This window comes from Diorhabda sublineata, chromosome 8 (genome assembly GCF_026230105.1).
Source record: "Diorhabda sublineata isolate icDioSubl1.1 chromosome 8, icDioSubl1.1, whole genome shotgun sequence".
In the NCBI taxonomy this organism is placed as follows: Eukaryota; Metazoa; Arthropoda; class Insecta; order Coleoptera; family Chrysomelidae; genus Diorhabda; species Diorhabda sublineata.
The window spans coordinates 25,757,372-25,776,094 of record NC_079481.1 but is presented as its reverse complement, the minus strand read 5'-3'; the positions used below and the strand labels follow the sequence as shown (position 1 = coordinate 25,776,094).

General features: G+C 30.9%; 1 protein-coding gene across 1 annotated transcript; it reads right to left on the bottom strand.

Moving 5' to 3' along the window:
• Positions 1–474: 474 nt before the first annotated feature.
• LOC130447500 (uncharacterized) lies at positions 475–11,132 on the bottom strand. Its single transcript, XM_056784358.1, has 6 exons — positions 10,891–11,132; positions 7,345–7,383; positions 6,808–6,935; positions 5,552–5,768; positions 4,173–4,311; positions 475–701 (listed from the first exon to the last, which is right to left on the bottom strand). Exons 1-6 carry the CDS (start codon positions 10,925–10,927, stop codon positions 560–562), a joined length of 702 nt encoding a protein of 233 aa, XP_056640336.1. The 5' UTR covers positions 10,928–11,132; the 3' UTR covers positions 475–559.
• Between the last annotated feature and the right edge of the window lie 7,591 nt (positions 11,133–18,723).

Here is an 18,723-nt window from a genome sequence, read left to right as displayed (position 1 = left end):
TTGTCAAGGCCGGTCGTGCTATAATTTTAAATCACCAAAAGTGGAGGCACCGTTTGATTTCAACGAGGCGACATGCGATACATTGCTGTTGACGCAATTTAAATTTACTCAGCATGGAGATGAAGAAAAAGAACAAGAAGAAGAATTTGAAAGTTATGACTTGGAGTGCAATACCTCATAGGGGACGATTACAAATTTTACTTTATGAATCATTTTATCTCAGATTTTTATTTTGAATAACATTTTTTTCATACACAGGAATGATGTGTAACTTCAGAATTTTATGTTTAATCATATTTTCAACAATTTTACTGATTTTCAGCTATATAGGAATTTTTTCAACATGGATTGTCTAAATTGACCGGACTAATATCAGTACCATTAATATTTGACAGGCCGAAAAGCACTTTATGATTCTAATAACATAGCAGGGATTCCTAAGAAACGTACAAATCACAAATTTAAACAAATAACAAGTTTTGATAAAATTTATTACGTAACCATTTTGACATGTATTTTATAATATTTTGAATGTACTCGTATGTTCAATATAAGTATCTCACTCTGCTTCCGATTCATCAAGTTTACATGACAACTGCATGGCTTTCTTGTAATTTTTTGTAAATTTACTAACGATTGTAGAATTTTTACAGTATTCATCCATGGTATCAGGCAAACATCTATTTCTTGGTATGCATTTTCTAAAAAATAAAATGTAAAATATATAACAAAAATGTAAAAATCAGAAATTTTATGTCGAATTGGAATATTTCGATTTTGACGTGTTTACAAAAAAATACTGAAGCAACGATATCTCTTCACAGGAAGCATGTAGCCAAGTTAGGATTTTTGTATTTAATTCCTTGACGTGGACCTGGACGCAGACAACGTTCATGGTTAAAAAACATACGCGATTGGACTGGTATGAACACATCATCTTTAATTGGCACTACTCAGGATTGAAATAAGTATGCCGAAATTGTCGACGGACTTAAATGGGAATCTAAAGATGAACAAGTATTTAATTCCTGTTCAGATGTAGATGTACAGAAACTATAGAAATTTTGAACATTATTAAGAAAAAGACTGGTCAAAATTACGGTCTTTATCAAAATATCGCTTGACATTGAAAACTTACAAAATAATATTGATTAATGGATTAAATACAACATTAATATCAAAATAGAAATCTGTTTTAACCACATTTTTATTCTATTCTTTTTTGTTCAGTTTTTTCTCGAAAATAAGTGAACGCTATCAATTGCATTTTTGTAGTTGTATTAATATTCATGTTGTAGGTTATCTATTAATCAATATATACAAGTTGTCAATGTCAAGTAATATTTTGAAAAAGTACATGTTGAAACAATGATAATTCTTATAATAATCGGTTAATGGAATGAAAAATGACTTCAATGACATGAATTGACGTCCGTCGATACCTATTGACGTCGATTGATAATGATTCAGTTCATGTCATATGAGGTCATTTGGCCTTGCATGATCAAAGGGATCAAATTTGTGTTAAATCAATCAATTTTTTCCTAAGAGGTACCAAAATTTTTCTTCGTTTCAGCACTTCTACAGAAATACAGGAATCAAATACAAAAAAATGAGTTCGTTTCATGGTTCCTGTAAGGACGTATTGCTGCTACAGACAGACGGACGGACAAAACGCTAAAAGGGTCTAATAAATAAGAAATCCACCTGTACATCTGAACTACGAGGATATATTGAAAAATACTTAGCCTACTATAGAAACAAATAAAATTTCAATGTCAAAATATTTTAATACTCAACATATTCTCCTCTTAATTGGATACATTTATTACAGCGAAACTGCAACGTCTCTAGACCTTTCAAAAAAATGCTTCTTCTTGCTCTGCAAATCAGACCTCCACAGCTTTTATTACCTCCTCGTTGGAAGAAAATTTACGACCTTAAAAACTTTTTTTCAGTTGAAGAAAGAAATGATAGTCGGACGGAGCCAAATCTAGTGAATAAGAGGGATGTTCTAGTAATTCAAACCGTAAATCATGATTTTTTGCTTGGTAATATGAGATTTGTGTGCAGGGGCGTTGTCCTGCAAAAACAGAACACCTTTGGATAGCCTTCCACGTCTTTTCTCTTTATTTTTTCCGTATAGTGATTAGTAATTTCAAGTAGTAATCTCCAGTTATTGTTCTACCCTTATCCAAAAAATCAATCATGATTACTCCATGGCAATTCCAAAAAACTGAATCAAGAACTTTTCCAGTAGATTTAGATCACCTTGTATAAGGTAACTTTTGCGAATTTTTTGTTTCAGTTCGCTGAAAGCTGATCAAATTGTAACATTTGTTTATTTGAAAACTTATTGTTAAAACATGCTCTAATGACTCTCAGGTGACGACTTTTCTACTTCCATCCAATATAATTATAGAGTGTACTCATGAAGAGACGTAACTTGCTAATAATTTGATTTTGATTTCTTTATAGCTTACGAAAATAATGATGAATGGAAGTAAAGAGTATATTTGAAGGAGTGGTTTCAGCTAAAAATCGCCCTAAAACTACTCGACGAAAGACCAAAACCAATCCTGAAAAATCCTTGGACAGTATGCAACGTTTAGTACAACATCCTTGAAGATCCAGTCGAAACATTGTATTACAACATTATGTTAGTATAGGGTCTGTCATCAACATTACTAAAAAGAATTCACTTCATCTTCATAAAGACACGATGGTTATCTGAAGATAAATTGAAAACATAACATAAAAGTTAGATCTAGATCTTCATGTTTCCAGTTAAAAACTGTTTAAGTTTATCATTACTATTGTAGATACTAATGATATTAATTCTAGATTAATCCGTAGGGATAGAATACAAAATCCTTGAAAGTTGATGTTATTAATTGTATCAATAGCATAACTGTTATTTGACAAATAATTATTCGTACAATTAGAAATGTAGCTGGTGAAAATATCAATTTTTTCCACAGAAATTGCGCTACCCTAGGAATACTGTTTGAAATTACTTGAATGAAGTTTTTAAGGGTAGATAAATAGTAAAAAGGGTGCAATAGAATTAAAAACCATATCTTTGGAGTATTATTTCTGATATTTGTAAGACTTGATTACTGTTATACAAAAGAAGAAGACAATTTGAAATTTCCATTCAACAACTGTAGAACAAATGCCTCTAGAACTATGGGGCCTAGGTAATTGAATTAGTATTTTAATAAAATATGAAAAACTGTTCATGTGGTAGTGATGGCGCAGTTTGTATACTAATTCAAATGATATAACAAAAGTTTTAACATACTACCTTTCGAAACCAAATATCTCGCTAGAGTAAAGACAATAATATACTATCAAATAAGAAATATCTAAAGGGCAGTAAAAATATCTTTGCGACAATCTAAGTTTTCTAACATCAATCAAAACATGTATAATTTTCAACGTATCGAAGTAGAAATTTAACATTTATAATCTGATCAATACGGTATAGCCATTTGTTACTAACATTATATGTCTTGAAATTAATTAACCCTTAACTCAGTCATATTGCAGCCGGGTTTCTCGTACCCGATTGTCCTACACAGTAGTTAAGTCGTTCATTTCTTCCAGCGAATTTGTTATAATATGAAGGGTTCCAGAGACAACAGTGAAATTTGAAAATTGATACAGAGCTCTCGGGTAATACATACCCAAACACAATAGCTGAGTTAAAATGATGATGTCTATATATATTATGAGATATTCAATATTAATGTCCCGAGTGCATGTCAAATTGTCGATAATTTAATTTTTTAAATAAATTATGAGACAATTTGACATGCACGAGAGGGCATTTTGGTAGACTATTTCCTGAGAAAAATTTAATTCAAAATAAACAATAATTGTTCCTTTTCTTAAAATATAAAATTAAAACCAAATGATGTTTATTAATCCTAGACGAAAATTTGGCACTAATCCAAAGTATCGATAATTTGCACTAGTGCAGTATTATCGCTGAAATTTGATCGTTGCTAGGTAAACATAAAATATTACAGCTTTTTGGTTGGCTTAAATTTTTCGAAGGAAATAGTCTGGAGAATCCCTTATATTGGATATATTCTAATTATGTCAGTTCCCCAGAATTATTACAAATATCTAGTGGATCTATTTTCTACGTTAATGTTTCAACTCACTTGCAAAACTCCGTCTTAGAGTTAGGAATGGAAGGGCCGTCATCCAACCCTCTTCCTCTATCACGTAAACAAGTAAGATAGGATACTGCAAAATCTTCATTTGTTCTCAATTTCTGGACACAGCTCTCCAAATCGGTACCTAAGAAAATAAAGCACGACCCGATTGACAGATAATATAATAGTTCATGATATATGCCTCTATCTAGTATATCCCAAGAAATCGAAATTATTTCCATCAATAATATAATCAGCATTCATATAACATATTGAAAATATATTAAAATCTTATACTTATATATAATCAAAATTTTTTTCCGAAACAAATCTCTGAATTCATCGATTTGGTTGTAAAAATCCTAAGGAGAAATAGGAAATGTTGGTGTGAGAATCTGGAACAGACACCATTACTAGGAAATATGTGTCCAATTGTTTCAAAGTTCAAAGAGGACATCAGATGCGATTGAGCGAGCAGGAACAAGAATTCGGAGACTGACTCTACGATTGATGGTGGAGGAATTGATCATTAGAAGGATATAGTGCGTACCAGCGTCTGTGAGGATTTGAGTTATGTTTCCGATTTGTGACGTATCAGACGTAAAAAACAAAATAGAGGGGAGCTGGTGTAGGTTTTATCACTTTTTGTAATAGGAAACCAATATTTTTACGAACCATCGTTTCAAGGGATGAAACCTAGGACTACCAGTTTGATGCAAATCTCAAGCAGTACAATCGATGGAATGGTGCTCACCGTCTTCACATTTTAATAACTGATTTCCAGCTGGCTATATTGCCCAGAGAAATCTTCATCTTCAAAATCTGAAGAAGCCGTTAAACCTGTAATGGTAGAAATCATAGAGTCGTTTGAAAATCAGATTAATCTCCGCAGGTATAAAGCAGCCCGAAGAAACTAATCTTATGGGATACCGTTAGGAGAGAAAAATAACTTTGGTAATTGAAAAATTAGTATCAGTACTTCTCTCAAACCTTTTATATAGGTACAGTTGGGATATTCAGAGTATTCAAAGTTTTGAGGATTGTCTTGATACAAATGACTATCAAACTTTTTTTGATTCATTTGATAATAACATTTTGACAATCCTACATTAACCATGCTTTGTCTCAAAATATCTTATTTTTATTAATACTTTTATCAATACCATATATTATCTGAAAAATTAGAGTGATCGAAAATAATTGGCATGTCTTCATTTGATGACCTAATCTTAGATTAATTAAACAAAAATAAATACAGAGAACATATATTGATAAGGTATTTTGGTCAGAGGACAAACATTACAACACTGATAAGTAATTTATAAACATATTCGTATGCATGCTGCATTTAATTGTTACCAAATTACAAATGATGCATTACTCACTTTTCAGTATATCTTTGTAGTCATATACAAAATTAATAAGTGATGTGGTGATTTCTAAGTCCAAATGAGAAAAATACTTCTGAGAATCTTTCAAACAGTGACTAATTTTTGAGTTTGTATCATTGGTACATTCAATTGTATTATTGATATATTCCTCTTTGGGAGTAGTATATATAATCACATTGGACATGCATCTTGCCATTCTATCAAAACTTGCCTATAACATATATTGAGATGAATACCTGGGAAGTTTTATTATTATTAGGTGAATTAAATTCATCATTATACTTCAAGTAGAGTTGGAATGAAAAATTGTTAGATCATTCTTGTTTTCAACTCAAAAAATTAAATACAATTGAACTTTGGAGCAGTGGTTGTTCTAGTTTTGGAGAGAGGAAAATGTATAAAACTAACCCTTTCAAAGTTATTATTAATTAGGAGCTCTTGTCATAATCTTGTGAAACAAGTTGAAATATCAAAATGTATTTATTTGATATAGTTTTTTGTGATGAGTTTTTAATATTTCCGTATGAACCTGAAATAATGTTCTTTAGTCGCAGTTTTCCAATCGAACTTTTAATATTGATTGATTGATATTTTCAATATTATTGTCAGAAATAATTCAAATATTTTATTACTAATCTTGGAAGAACGTATTCCGAATATTATTTGAAATGGTTGAAACTGATTAAAGAGGGATTAAACTTTCTCTTGAATCATGAATATTTGATTGGAAACGTGGATAGTATCACGTACCACACAGATTTCCAATGCAGTCGATTCCTAGAATCTTCATCTGATATAATTATTTGCATACGTTTATTAGACAATTGGTTTTCTGGTGTTTGTTAATATGATGACACATTCTTCATAGTTCCTCCTGTTCTCATGTATACTTAATGTCAATCGCTCAAGTGAGGCCTTTATACGGAGCTTTCAAGATCTATTGCGAAATTTTGGTAGGAGAAAAATTATGGGAGATATATTGATGTGGAATCAATTGTGTAAGGCTTTTCGTCGTTTATTGCTTAAATGTTTCTTGAGCTATCAAGCCGTCGTCAAAAATAACTGCCACTTGACGTTTTGCCCACTCATGCGTTTGGCATCTTCAGAATTTTTCTGTTGCTCAATAACTGATCCTTCCAAAAGAATGTAGTCTTCCTCGCTGAACTTTCAACAAATGAGATTATACTTGATACAATTACGAAACATCATTTGAAATCATCACTTTTTATAATAAATATTGCACAACTCACTTTCATATCTCTCAAATCATTCGCTGAAATTCCATTGTTCACACAGTTTTTTATTAATAAATCTCTCAGTGAAGATAGCGGAGTTGGTGTTATGGACGATAATGTTTGACGTACAATTCTTCTTGATACTGAAAATTAGTTATGATACATATATAATTAACAATCTGCAGAAAATTATTTTTCGAAACTGTTCAATAAGACGGCTACATTAAATGAGCTCGTGTGACCTTAATTGAAATAATTGAACTGTCTCGTCAACACAAACTTTGAATTAAATTTTATTACAAAGTCTATTTAAACCACAACTCACGGTTGAGATTTGCTTTCAATATTCATAAATGAGAAAGCAATACAAATCATCAGTAACTTTTCCAATATAAATGTTTTTATAAAAATTTTTATTCGTAATGAAAAAAATTCGTGAAGATTCGTTACTTGATAGAATTGTCTCAAAATTTTGTGCAATTTCTGGAAATTCAGAGAGAATATCCAATTTTCACTACTAGTTTTGCGAATAATTATTACAAAGTCTTTTACCTGCTCGTTTTTCGAGTACATTCCGAGATTTCACTGTTCCTGAAACAAAGATGTACTGGTTAAGGTAAACTGACGTTTTCTTCCATGAAAGTGTTATTTTATGTATTAGAAAGTATCATTCACATATTTTTCGTAAAATTGACCGTTTTCCTCTTATTTAGTTTTCAATTTTTCAAAATCCTCGGTTTACCAAATAAATTTTAATAAATCATAACTCGGTTTGTATTAGGTCTATAACAAACATTCGTTTCAACAAACAAAAATTACCACCTCTCTAGTCGGAATTTTGACAGATTAGGGCATAGAATAGACTTCACTTTTTAAGGTATTGACAATATACTGTTAAAATTTCAAGCAAATCGATGCGACTTGCTGAAAATCTGAGGTAAAAACCGTTTGGATAATTCCCTAACATTTTATCAGCTACCTAGCTAACTCTTAACTAAACAAAATACAGAGAAAACTAAATCTGGTTCAATCGTAAATAAAATCAGTTTCTTTTTAAGTAGTGTGTGATAAGTTTTGACTGTTAGTGCAGTTCATCTGAAATTTTATTGAAAAAAGATATCAATGTACCCAAAAACTATTAAAACTCCTCATCCTCATATCTGACTTTTAATCATTTTTATTAGACCTACATGATAAGCACTATATATTCATATTCCATTGAAAAACAGAAAACTTATATATATGTAACATAAATTATGTAATCATTCAGTTTTTTTTGCTATAGCAAAGATGAAAAGTATAGTTTTGTAGAAAAATATTTATTTGAATGGTTAGTTTGGAATTAAGAGTGTTTTGGCTCTGTCGAGTCGTTAATTTTGAAATTTGTTTCAGAATCAAACAAAGTAGAAGAATAATGTGTAAAATAGTACCTATTATTAGTATTATTCATTGCTCAGTAAAATTACAGTTTTTGAGTTTTCTAGTCTAACAAAATTTCAAATCATGGTGAAATCATCCACAATTTTCATCAACATAATCGCCTGAAGCGGACAACTGTGGCATACATGAAATTTCTGATCAAGATATTTTCACGAGAGAAATATCGTATCTTATATCACAACTACTTCTTTTGACATATTTTCAAGTAAAACATTCTTTCTCGCACAATTTTTTCCAGCTTTAGTGACCACTGAACAGAGCATCACGTAACAGAAGTAATAATAATCTTCTGCACTGTTTCATCATGTATCAACAGAGAAAAATTTTCAATTCAATATTGAAGACACATTTTGGCAGTATGAAAGAATGACCTACAATCGGTAAAGAGAACTCAATTTCTTCCAAATTTTCGAGAGCCTCGTTAAGCAATCTATGAAAATCATTGTAGTGTTTCTATACTGGCCAACCCAATCGTCAGAGAAAGATGAGCTGCGGCAATTCCTATTGAATTCAAATCCCCTATCTCGTGATACAGTATGCTTTTCATATATTTGTTCTCAGAACAGAATGAAAAATTGTGTCTTCTTTGGTTTGACATTCAGTAGACTTTCCTTGACACATAGTAAAGTTCCATAGCTTTAACTTACTCTATTAGTATCTTCAATAATTCTTCAAGAATTGAATTCTTTCAACTGCGATTTTTATCTCTAAGTATCAACTCTCTATTATTCTTAGGTATTTTTTTTAGCATCACCTCTACTTTAATTTTGTTTCCCAATGCTAAACAGTTGTCAGTATATGGTGCATTAAAACTCATATTGAACTGCTAGTAAAAACTGAAGAATTTATATCAAGTTTTGAACTGTCGTTGAATTTCACAAAGAACTTACCCATTATTCACTTACTGCCTTTTCTTAATATGCCCTTAGCAGTATAATTTTAAATTGGTTCGAATAAATTCAAGAACTCTTGTGCAGATTCCATTTTTATTAAATTGTGTTCAATTTTCGAATGACTAATTTTACTTTTTTTCAAGAAAACAGATCAACTGCAATGAATTTCATCATTAATCTCCGAATTTATTGGAGAGAATGATGTTGGTGCAACAATGTGGAAATTTATTCATAGATAGCACTTGAAACCTTCTTCTATTCCAAAATATCCCGTTTGACAAAGTAAATAAGTTCAAACATATCCATAAAACATTGTTATGCACAGAAATATTGAAATAAATATGTAATGGCCCGAAAGTTTTCTCGCTACATTTCCAAATAAAACCTTATTACGTAGAAATTCAAACGTTATCTGTTATTTAGTGTAGATCATTTCGACACAGATGTTTGGAATAAAATCCTACCTAAGAAAATTAATGCGTAGCCAAACTTCCTATGATACGTCATGTTTCGAGAGTGTATGCTCCACCTTCTCAAAAACTATTCGTTCACATTTTTGTTAATAGACATACTACCCTTCAATCAACTAGAAACTTTCATGTTCTTTTAATGCTTCCCAAGCTCTTAATTGACAGATTGATTTGGTAATTTAATCAATTGAAATAAAAACAAGAACGTGAATTTGGAGATATAATGAATCTCACTTTCACCATAAAATTCTTATACCAAGACGAACAACTCAATATCAACGATTTTCGTGGGAAATCAAATAAAATTTTATACCTAGAAGCTTCAAATGATTATATGAAGTACAAAATGTGCTTGAGACAGAAGTTATTATTTGCAGATAAAACTGAACTAATTGAATCTAATTGTTTAAAATATCGTGAAATATGAACCGTACGATTCTGCAACTTCTCAAGGATTGTATTAAAAACATAACCAAATTTATGCTCCTATTTAGAGTGGATTAATGTTAACAACTCAAACAGAAGCGAATTTCGTTTCATATTCATGTCAAAGCTATGAGGTTCATAGAAAAAAATCTGAATTGTTCAAGAAATGGCTCATCACATATTAGAAAAAACAAACAATAATTTTCTAGAAACCCCTGAAGCTACCTCTTATCAAAAATCTATCCCACCGTCGATGAAATTTCGAAAATCAACATCTTTTACTTTTTAATATATTCAAATAATATTCATAATTCAATTTTATAGATAGAAAAAGTATTTTAGACTGTTATCTAATGCTGTTTTATACCGTATTGCTTGTATGTATCAATAATGAATTTTTGTCAAATGATACATATTATATTCAGAAAGTTGTTCTAGATATGCCTTTGAGCCATGTCAGTTGATATAAATCCTCCTCAACTTTTAAGGTGAAACGGGAACTGTAGCAAACATCCTTCTCAAACAGTAGTAGACAGTCAAACCGCCGGCTGACATTTTGAAATATTGCTCACCCAACATTAATTGGATTGGATTCAATCACACATATTGTAGTAAATATATGCTTTCAGTCGATATTGTTATCATTTTAAGTAACAATAATTTTTTTTATTGATATCTTGTGAAATATTCTCTCCAAAATTAGGATCAATGAAAGAGGCATTTGATTTATATGTTGTAGTGTTTAGTTTATTTGTTGTGAATTTGAAAAGAACTTTATTGTTTATTGAGATAGAAGGTTAATACGATGATGATTTGTTTTCTAATCTTTCTACTCTTATAACAGAAATTTATCGAAATCAAAAACATACCTATTAGTATTAAAATGATGATTGCGCACCACTTCATTTTGTTAGAAATTCTATAACTAACTAATTTAATCACTTATAATTGATAAAGAAGTTTGCCACGCGCAAATTTCTGTTTATACAAGAATTTTTTATTTTCAAGGTGAACTTTTGATATAAATATATAGCACAGTATCTATGGAAGTAAAAAAATGACAAAGGAACTGAAAATACTGAAAAGGAGAAATATTATATCAGGAATAATACCAAATAGAGTATATAATAAGATCAAGACACATGATGGAAAGAAAATGGAGAATGAAATGACTTTTGAGAATAACAGACATGCAAGTGGAGCAACTGAATAGAAACTGATCGTAAGACATTGATAAATGTTTGAAATAATAATACAAGGAGCAGAGAGATGAATAAGACAGTCAAAATAGGAAACATTGTATCTAAGATGAAAATCTGATTAAATAGGACCAAATAAGAATTTGAAACATTCCAGTAACACGTTTTTTTTATATGAAAGGTGACGAAGACGTATGCAACTGTACCTTACTCGTACTTCCCACTAAAACCCTTTCTCTCTTATCCAAACCTGGTTGAGATTTTCATCCTGGACTTGAATTAACATCATACAAAATAGTTGTTCTATCGTATTAGCATTTGCTGTGTTCTTCTTATAGCTCTGTAATCTCTAAAGAAATTCTTCATTGGTTAACCACATCCGCATTCAGGATTACATGATCTCTTCGTTCTTTCCTCTTCATCTTAGTGTAGTCTGCAGTTGCCTCTTATTGTATAGTAACTTATTATATATTATATAGATTATTATACATTTTTCGTTCGTGAAATAGTTCCCTAACTATTGTAGTTAAAACTGATCTAACAAGCTAGCAGAAAGAGCAATTCAAATGTCAAAAAACATGTTTAGGAAGTACGATAATTTACAGGCAGTACTTTTAGAATACAGGAACCTTTCAGTGACAGCCAAAACTCCAGAGCAGCTTTTGCAAAATAGAATATAAAACTATCTATCTCATCAATGCTATTGGGTCCCACAGACATCGACTATCTTCAAGAGAGAAGAAAACAGGAAAATGAACAAAAGATATTATGATAGGACAACAGCTCATAGAACAGATTTCTTGATCAATGACGATGCTGTGGTTGGGGGAGGAAAATATGGGGTTAAGCTAGAATCATAGCCAAATATGAAAATACGTCAAGATCCTATTTAATAGAAAAAGACAACGGTCGAATTGTGCGTAGAAATAGTGCACATTTAGAGCATTGACCGAACAAATTCCAATGCAAATGAGGAAACTAGCCTTGACCAAAGTATAAGTGGGAAATTTTATTAAAATGTAGCCAAAAGATTAAAAATTATTTCAGAGTATCAGAGGTAACATCACCTCGCAAAAACCGTAGAACTGGGACTCTTAGCAAACCTGTCAAAGACTATATAAGAGAATACATGTTTTTTTGAGAAGAAGACGTCATAATATCACGTCGTGGTATGAGTTTTGTTATATGAAGAAGATAGAGATTGGGTTGGTTGTTAATTTTTTTTTTTTTTTTGGTGATGGTCATATGGATACACGAGAATGATTATTTTCATTATAACTAAGTGTAATGAGTTAAGATATAAAACCACAATAACCGGCGTTGTGAATCACACAAAACTTATCTACATCGTTTCTAATCCTTGCTTTGTTCTTAAAATTTCTTGTTGTAAATTCCATTGACTGCATATGAATAAGTGTTCTGCATTGTTTACAGCTTATGAGCAAATGAAACAAGTTGGATTTCATACTAGTCTTTATTTGAATATATTTGGAGATTGGATTGGAAATGTCTGTGCCAAAATAACAGTTGAGTCAGATAATAACTAGTGATTTCTCTCTATAAAGTCTGAAATTTGGTAAAAAGCGCGTAGTTAATTCATTTTATTGGTCCGCATCACACATTTAATGTCAATGATTTATGTTCAAAACTCTTTCTTCGTTCGTGATCATTGCGTTTCGTATATTATATTTTATTCAAATGCTGGTAGCTTCACTAAAATGGTTCCCACAATGGCTATTTCTACCGGATCTAAAACACTTCTTCACAATAAACTTTGTATTGATCTCACAAACTTTATTGGCCCAATAGCTACTCTACTGAGAACTCTAAGTAGTACGTAATCTATACAACTACTTTATATAATGAGCTCATTTCCTCAGAAGTCAAACAAGATCCACTAAAGACAGCATTAGTGGGTACTTACAATTTTTTCTCATTTACTCATTGAGCATTGTCATACTTACATAACAAAAATGGAATGAACAGAAGATGAAGTACTTGGTGCGAAACTATGAAAATCGAAGATGACTTTACGCTGATTTACATATACAGGCAATGAAAATATAATGGTAGAGGGGTGTTAAGTTGTTAAATAATTTCATCGCAATTAATGAAACTACTCTGAACATTCTTCAATGTTACCATTAGGGGCCTACCTCCTCTTAGTCTTAAGAGTAGCACCTAAGCACTGTTGCTGCGCGGTTGGCAATAAATAATATTTGATTAAAAGTAGAATGTACTGTAGTCTATATAAACTCCAAACAAGTCATATTTTAGACCATACAGTTACACGGACTGCTACTCTTTCCATTCTCTCCAACAAAAGGAAAGTAGTGGAACATTCTAATTCAAGCATTTGAATTGTCAAAAGAGGATAAGAACAAAACTTTTCGAATTTTAATTTTCAAAGAATTAATGCTTGCTTTAGACTACTGCCAATTTCTCTACAAAAGTAGCAATCCATCTACCGGTATGATCTATGATTCTAAATAATTGGAGAATCACGTTCTGTATGTGTTTTAAATTTATGTGTGGTGATATTAATGTGATTAGGTTATTTTATCTTGTTTTTTGAGGTTGACATATGATGCATGATGTTCAGATAGTAGCATTGAATTGTCTATGTATCACATTCATCAATTGGAGTGAAGTATTACTAGATGTTTGAGAACCAAATACTTTTCTAACAAATGTTCTTAAATAAACTCTGTGAGAAGTAATACAGAATCACATTTTTTGTATTTATTACCAAAATGATATAAAAATATATATTATAACGCGACATTACAAAGTGGATACCTTAAGGTATTTAAGGTTATGAAATACAAAAACAAAATTATCGTCACAAATTCTCTTACAAATACGAATATCAGTTACCATTAATATTTGATCAATAATCAAGTACAATTGAAATTTAAAAAAGTACTTGGGCAAAGTGAATACCCATATTCAATCTCTGAACTAACTTTGTTAAATTGAAAGAAGAACTTGACAATGAAATTAGAAAATTAAGATTGACAATTGTCACAGGTTTGAGTGCCATCAAAAGCAGAATAATCTTCGTGACACAATGGTTGACAAATCCAATTTTTAGTTGGTTTACCGTATTTTTCAATATACAGTATGGTACAAATTAAAGGAATACATTCGTTATTTCGTAAGCCGGTGACTTTAAGGAAAAATCCCGAAACTCCAGTTTTTATTAATATTCTCAACTTTATTTTTATCATATTTCTGCTGTTTATTTTCCTTGATAGGACTACTAGTTAATATTTCCCATTTTTGTAATTTCCGTTTACTCGTGGTCACTAGTTTGGCAGGATTTGGAAAAGAACTTAACACCAAGGAACTGTAGTCGCCTCTCGCTTCGATGATTGCCGCGTACTAAACGAAGATAACCGAACGTAACAGTGGTGGCGTGTTGAATGAAAAACTAATAATTTAGGACTAGTGGTGAATAGTCGCTTTGCCTGGGGTATTCACTTTGCCCGGTTTTCCCCTATTTATTTATTTATTCTTCCAAACATTAATGACAAGAATCACGTTTTGTTTTATGATGAGAAAATAATGAAGTTTGTCTCGTATGTTGAGACTTCAATGTCAAAAAAAGAATTCATGACAATATTTTACATGAAAGCTGTCAATCACAAATGTCATTTTTCCCATGATTCAATAATAATCCTTTCTCTCATTTCGAACCAAATTTTGAAAAGAAAAATGTTATATCCACGAGATTTTCTATCAATATTTCCGTCCATAGATACAAGATATTTGAGAAATTGGTTTGAAAAGTTAACAACTACCGATACCACGAACGAATTCCCACATCAGAAATTCTGCCTCAAAATCAGGGGAAGAGAGCAAATGATTACAACTTGTCCGTTTTGTCAAAGTAGAATAATTACTCATGTGACCAATATTCCGGACGAGACTAAAAACTTCACTGCTTGTGTTGTCTTCACAACTTGCTGTCTTTTAGCTTGGATACCACTGATACAACAATGAAATGATTTATAAAATCCTCTAATATACTAGTTTTAGTTGACACTAAATGGAAATTACAAAGTGAAAAAATGAAAATGGGGATATAGGAAAAGCATTGAAGATCACTTCATAGTTTTTGAAAAAATTCTACCAAGGTGTGTATACTCCAGAAAATTTTCTGAACAATTGCGCCAATTTAAGAGCTATTTGAAGCACATTCCGATAAGCAAATATTTTCAATAAAAACCAATTTACCATTTGCAGAATACTGATCTATTGGTATAAGAAGAATTTCAAAACGTACAATTTCAAAAAAGTCGAGTTGAAACGAGATGCTACGCTCTCGTGAAGGTATTAAAAACATTTGTAAAAATTATTATTTAAAAAAGTGGAGATAGAAGTTTATGGATAATGTAGTTTAAATTGAGGTATATTATTCTTGCCTCAATGAAAAATCATAATAATGAATTAATATTGCTGTTTACAGATACATTTTCTGAGAAACCTATTTATCAATGGTGTAACCATAATATGGTACAAAATTGTACCAGTATGAAAATAATGTTTATTGAGCAATTTAGGAATCAACAGAAAGAGTATAGAAATAGAAGAAATAGAGTATAAGAGAATAAGTTGGATGGGAAATATCAAAATATGGAGATGAAATTTTATGATACTTTACTTAACGACTCACAGAATAATAGTCTCATTCTCTATTTACTTTTAATCTTGAATATTATCAAGTTCCGGAAAATTAATTCTAGTTTCTATGTTTTTCATATTCAAACATCAAAACTAAAAATATATAACATAGAGAGAGTACACAAATTAGGTGCTAAAGCATATTTTGAATCACTAAATGATCACAATATCATTGCATTGAGTGAAAAATCACTTGCATGAGTATTTCAAATTTTCAACGTTTCAAGCTTTTTCTCTACAGAAAACGATTGCGCCAAATTGTATTGAAATTATTTGTTTCCGAAACAACTAACCTCAAAAATTCTCGTATTAAGTAAAAAAGTGTTGTAACTGGTTAATAAGAAAAATATTTATGTAATTCGGAGATACCTCTTCATATCACTAGACCGGATATTTCTAAACATGGAAAAGAATAATAAAACTGGATATTGTGAGGAAGCTGGAAGAGAATTCTTGGGAGTTTCTAAAATTTCAAAGCTTTCAAAAGAAGTTATCTAGAGTTGAGAGGGGAAGGAGCCTCTCTCACTTTTGAAGGATACTTATTACCAAGCACTCTAAGAAAAAGATTCAGGACAGTTAGGGATAAAAGTGGGACTTGCTTGACTATTATTACGGCAAAAATTAGAAAGTCAAAGAAGTTTGCTATTTCACGAATGCATGAATATACAGAAAATAAAACGAAGCAACAAGAATAGGTTTGCAAAAATTCCAATGAAGGATAATAAACGTACATTCCTTAGAGAATCATATTCTTCTATTATAATTAGTAAAAGAATAAATAAATTGTAGTAATATGGTTTCATTTTCAAAAATTACTGTCCCAAGTGCTTTGTGTGAAATATACATACTCTTTTTTATAACATCAGTATAGTTAGAAATATTTCTTCAATATTTTCTATGAACAGACATAATTTTTCTTCATCAGTAACTTGATTGAGAATTATTGAAATTTTAGAAGAAATAAACTCAATTTCAACCACCATCTTTTAAGGAATGGGCTGAGAAAATTTTGTTAAGAGAACAACCAATCTTAATTTCATTCGAGCAATCATCTTCTGAATTTTGTCACATGAACTTAGAAGCTCCCTGTAACAGAAATTTGGAGCTAGAAGAATAACTGGAGAAACTTCTAAAGTCTTACCTGAAACTTTAATGTACGCTAAGGAATATAATAGATTGTGTAATAAATATGGTCAAATAGCGGAAGTGAGGGTAATTAAACTTTCTACGCTAACTGCGTCACGAACCGGGCATATTGTGGTTAAAAGACAAGCAGCCACATAAATACAAGCTTTGAACATCTAAGGGAATTGTGCAGATTACAAGTAGAAAGACAGAAAGCTATCTCATAGTGTAATTATTATAATAATAGTTATTTGAAGACACAACATCTTATGATTACTAATAAGATTGTGGGGGAATCACTCCATACATAAACTTGCGTTCACATAAAGTAAAGCTATAGTTAATAAGAATGATATTTCTGAGCCATAGCAAAGTTTTATTGTATTAGTTCACACATCATTCAACCAAAAATTTGACAATTGCATATAAAAATATCTAAGGAACTGATAGATATTCTAAACAGTTGAACTTTTCTTCAACTAAATAGCGTGTCTGTATCAGTCAAAATTGACATCTGTCGGCAATATATGAAGCGAGTTCATCATTTGAATCGTAATGTACAAATTTTTATCATTCCTCTAATATGTTTTGTACTCTTCTTTAAGCCACAGACTTAGAAGTTATGGATATTCATTGTAAAACCATTGTAGTTTACAAACAAGATCTTGAGTAACATATTCGGTAGAAGTTTATCCAATTACAACAAGTGATAAAACATGAAAATGATTATATTGTATTATATGAGAAGGATCCTACACATTACAGGAATTAACAAAATAAGAGCTGCTGAAATATGTCAAAGAATACTGACTATGGAGATACTTGAAAACAACACTGGAAATGTATGGTCATGTCAAAAGTATACCAGGAGACAGGTGGCGAAGACGAAGAATGAAATGGAAGCCTCAAGCGAGAAGAAAAAGTAGAGAGAATGGCTAAGACGTTTAGAGATGACCATATCATTGTGCACAATGGCAAATAGAGTAGCTACTCTTGTCTAATCCTTATTTGGATATGATATTGACACTGACAATTTGCTTATTTATATTGATCTATAGATCACTTTCATCATGAATATCAAAATAAGGATAAAATCAAATTGTCAGTGTCAATATCATATTTTGATAAAGACTTAAAGAAAAGTCGAAACGTCGTCAAAATTTATCCTTATTTGGTATGGTAAATTTGACCAAATAATCAAAGAGAACAACCATTCTACGATTTCGTCATTACCTGAATAGTTTTCTGTACAGAATTGTATTATTTATACTAACAGATGTTGTATTCTCGTTGGGTACTAAAATTGTTAGAAGAGCGACTTTTGTGAGACAATGACTATTTTCAAAGCCATATAAAGATAGGCGATGAAACATAAGGGTCTATGTTGAACCACAATCAAAACAACAGTCTATGGAATGACGAAATTTGACATCTTTCTGGAAAATTGTTGAGCTCAAAAAATCAAGTTTATTGCTTATTGGCGGAATATGGTGTTTTTACCGCGACATCTTTCGTCTAATGGAAAAAGAATAAATTCAACTACAGCTAACGACGGTTTGACAAAAGTTCTACGTGCTCTTTAAATATAAAACATGATAAAATGAAATAATAACACAATTTTGCTTAATCCCGATCTAGCGCTCAGTGACTAATGCAAGCTTTCATGTTTAAAAACGATGAGAAATCTCTGCT